General features: G+C 53.4%; 1 protein-coding gene across 2 annotated transcripts in view; it reads right to left on the bottom strand.

Moving 5' to 3' along the window:
- PTCHD2 (patched domain containing 2) overlaps window positions 1–3,110 on the bottom strand; it is a 17,166-nt gene extending 14,056 nt beyond the window's left edge. For both annotated transcript variants that reach the window (XM_010005134.1, XM_010005133.1), the window contains exons 1-2: window positions 2,183–3,110; window positions 723–942 (exon numbers count right to left, since the gene is read on the bottom strand). In XM_010005134.1, the coding sequence (XP_010003436.1) occupies window positions 723–942; window positions 2,183–3,110 (1,148 nt within the window). The remainder of the gene's footprint in view (window positions 1–722; window positions 943–2,182) is intronic.
- Window positions 3,111–4,264: the final 1,154 nt, after the last annotated feature.

Consider the following 4,264-nt stretch of genomic DNA (forward strand, 5'->3'; position numbering starts at 1 on the left):
CCCGGGCCACCCCCCCCCCCCCCCATTTCTCTGTACAAAGAACAAACGCTTCTGGAATGAATTACACTGGTATGAGCAAAAGCAGAACTGGATCCACAGGTTCATGCCTTGAGTAAGGACCATTTCAGTCCCTGCATTCGACCAACAGGGGCCAAATTCAGACCAGGAAGGCAGAGAAATAGATCTGTCACAGCCAGTGGAACTGAACTTGTGAGATGGAAGCAAACAGATCTAACACCAGACAGGGGCTGAGTAGAAAGACAGGCACTGGATTCAATCTTTGGCTCCCCTCCATTGTCTCTATTGATGTCTCTGGCATGTTGCTGCAGTAGGAAATGGCATTAAAGGGAATCATGCGAGTGGTTTCCTGCCATATGCTCCCCACCCTCACTCACAGCTCTGTGCCTGAGCTCAACTTAAAAGGAGATGGTTTTTCTCCTTCCTCTGGAGCATTATGCCATGGCCACTGTTCAAGCCTGACCAGCAGCCTGAGCTGGCAGCCAAGCCTTCTGTGCCTTCCAGGTGAGGCCAAATGCTGCAGGGCTATCACAGCAGAGCAGGCATATCTGTCCTGCATAGACCTTCAGACAGAACTTGTACACCCTGAAGGGTCTGTTCCAGCCACTCCTTTAGTGCAACAGAAAGCACCATCCCCTCCAACCCTTGTCCTTCCCTGCTCCCAACCACTCCCAGCAGGCATCCTTGCCTGCACAGACCCTCACCTTGTGGATTGCTTGGCTAGCATGGCCACGTAGGTGATGACAAAGTTCTGGAACTTGTGGCGCTGCTCCTCCCATCGGTCCTCCACCGAGTAGTAGTTGGGCAGTGGTGCCCCAAAGAGGATTTCACTCCGCAGCAGGGAGCTCTTCATGTTCTCAGCAGATAAACCCTCATCCACATACCAGTAAAATTCAGGGTGGGTCATGGCCAGCTCCAGGGATCCTGTGGGAGAAAGCAGTGCCACTTTTGTTAGGTCCTGCTCAGTTGACTTGGCAAGAAAAAGGGTCTGGTCTGACAAAGGGAAACTAGGAGTGAACCCATCTTTCATCAGAGTGATGCAGACTGCTGCTGCCTGGCATAGAGCAAGGAGAGCTAGGGAAAGCTGGATTGCAAAGACTCATGTTCCACTTCTGCTTTCTGACTCTGCTTGTGATGTTGACTACATGCAGTTTCTCCTCAGGGAGACATCACCCGACTGCCTGTGCTCTGAAGCACAGCTTCCCCAGGCAGCAGTGCACACAACATCACCAGCAACACTCCCACTGCTGGGTGCACACCGGGCCAGTATTTGCTCCATCACACTGGGAAGCACAAAAGCTAAAACAACATCCATGGAAGATGGGGAGTTCTGGTTGTGCTGTGACCTGGTACCTCTGCCATCCTGTGGTGTGAGTGATGCAGAGATGGAGGCACTCAGCTAGTTCTGAGTAACAGACACTGCCTGTCTACCCTCAGAATCCCAGTTGCCTCAAGTTCACACCAGAAAGACCCAGAAACTGTGCTCTTTCCTGTTTTGGTAGCAGAGCTGTTAGTCACACTGGAGCAGATGGAGTTAAATCTTTGCCTGCTCCCTCTATGGCTCCTGGACAGCAATCATCTGAAGCCTGTGCTTGGGAGACAGATGGAGGCTTCATCCCACAGCCACATCACACCCACAGACTCCTCATGATTCACCTCTTTTTCACCATTCAGAGTCTCTGCTCTACTGGAGGGGCACAGTGCAGGGTACAGAGCTGGGTGGAGGAAGCAGGGCCTTCCTCCTCCTTTTTCTATAGAAGCCTCTCCACCTGATGACTCACAAGCTGCCTTTCAGGCTCTGGAGCAGCCCACAGGCATCTTTCATCAGCTCTGCAGTGCAGAGAAGCTCAACGCCATTGTCTATCCAAGACCAGACATTCCTCTAGTAAACAACAGTCCTTCACAGGGGACAAGGGTCAGTAGAAGGTATCTCCTCACTTGTCCCTCTCATTCAACTGAGAATGACTGAGGTTGCAGGGGCTTTGCTGAAACCATGGAAGAGTGGCCCTAGTGAAGACAATTCCTCAAGGCACAACATGGCAACACTTCCCTCTCTGCACAAGGCAGTCAACCCCCTCAACTGCACCCCAGAAAGGGACTGCCTGAACTTGCAGGAGATGCATGCCTTCAACATGGCAGCCCTCACCCATGGCCCTCAGCTCACCTTGAATGTCAGCAAGGTCTTGTCCCATGCCATCATAGTAAATCTTCCCTCCTCTCTCAGTGGGAAAGAAGTAGGTCATGAGAGAGCTGGGAGGGGAGCAGTAGGAATAGGAGCCCAGGGGTAGGTCCTTCAAGACCTCGTGGGGCTTCCAGCAGAACTCCCTGAAGCGAGGGTGATCCATGATCTTCCTCTCCACCTCATGGATGGTGACCAGGCGCTCGGTGGTGAAGATGTTGTTCTCAGAGTCCCCCCGAGCCAGAAAAATGAGCTCGATGCGCCAGTGGGCGTGTGTCTGTGTGTTGGCACTGATGTAAGTGCTGGAGTAGTCCCAGCGTGGGGCCCCCCTCCCGAGGCGGGAGGTCCTGTTTCCTGGGCTCCTGTGGGCACAGGGCTTGGGGGAGCTCGTCCTGCCCTCAGCAGGGCTGCGCTTGGCCCGTGCACCGACCCCGAGGTGGGAAGCGTTGAGGTGGAGCTGCTGGAGCTGCTCAAAGATGAGCCTCTGCAGGGTTTCAGAGGTGAAGTCAGCAAGGTCCCGGCGGTTCCTCCCCCAGGACCCAAACTGAGACTTGAGGGCCAAGGCAAGGGCGTCAAAGCGCTGAGAGGACTCGTGGTTGCGGATCTCGAAAGCGTTGTAGGAGATGTCAATATCCAGGGCTGGGTAGTGGAGGAACATCACAACAGCAAGCACAGCAGGGATGGCACAGCCCAAGAAAAGGATGAAGCCAGCACAGTAGGGGTTGGTAAATACCCAGCCAACAATATTCCAGAAGCCAGACACGGGCAGTGTGACATGCAGGGCCCTGGCTCTGCACGGGCTTTTCCCACACAACAGAGCACCCTCTTGCCTCTTCTGGTAGCTGAAGGCAACCTCTTCATCTTCCTCATCTAGCCAGGCATCCTGTAACAAGGGGTCATCCTCTGTGTCCATGTCCAGCACCTGCACAGAGGTAGAGAAAATAAGTCAGCAAGGCCTAGCAATGGGTGTCACCAGGCACAGCCACAAATCCATAGCAAGAGGCAAAGAGCCTCAGCAGCAGAACCAGGGAGGGAGACACACTGCAGCTGCCTCAGCAGCAAAGCACAACTCCTTTCAAATTCCACAGAGTTGCTACAGCCACTGAAGGAACAGGCTCACCATGGGGCATCCCACACCCTTCCTGGCTGAGGAAGCAGAGAAGGGAGAAGTTCAAACTACAGTCCCAGAACTCAGTGCTCTGGCAGAAGAGGGCTCTGCACGGCTCCAGCATCACCAGGCATGGAGACAGCAGGGGATTCACTTTATGCTACTCAGACTGCAGCAGCAGGAACATTGAATTAAATAACCTGGTTCTCATGCCCAGGAACTTTTCATGTTACCAGGTGAAAAATGAAAGCGACCCTGTCTTCCTCTCCTCAGACCTGACAATAGATTTCTCCTCAGCTGTACTACACACACAGCTGCCCTTCTCCTTCCCACACACAGAACCAGCAGCACACTCACCCACACCTGCAGACACACACGTACACAGACATGCTCTTGCACAAGCTGATCTCCATGGAGCACTCCCTGTGACCATGCTCTAGTCCCTGGAGGGCTATCCACCACCCGTGGGAAGGGAAAGGGCTGGACAGCCCCACTTCCCTTCACCCCTGTGGGATACTGTTTACAGGGTGGGTTTTCTCAGCTCCTTGGAACGACCAGGAAGTAAAAAGAGTTACTGCTCCCATGGAATGAGGAGGAAACTCTCCCTGATCAGCCCACATTTGGGCAAGAAAGAAGAGTCCCTGGGAGGTGCTCACCTTTGCAGGGGGCTGTCAGCACACACGGGTCCTCAGACTTTCCCATGTGCCCATCCTGGGTGTTACATGATACCAAGCCCAGAAGCTGCAGGTGGTGGTCCCTGAGAACAAAGCCCAGACCCTCTAAGTGTCACCCGCAGCAACAAAGCCTGCAGCCCTTTCCTTCTCACCCAATGAAAGAGCAGATTCAATTCCCTGGGTGACCCTGATGGTAGCTGCAAGGAATTTATGCACAGGGCAGAAACAATTTATGAGCTTTGCTCCTAACCAATATTTCTATTTTAACAGCACTTTTATCAGCAG

The sequence above is a fragment of the Chaetura pelagica genome, unplaced genomic scaffold (assembly GCF_000747805.2).
Source record: "Chaetura pelagica isolate M959 unplaced genomic scaffold, ChaPel_1.0 scaffold159, whole genome shotgun sequence".
Classification (NCBI taxonomy): domain Eukaryota; kingdom Metazoa; phylum Chordata; class Aves; order Apodiformes; family Apodidae; genus Chaetura; species Chaetura pelagica.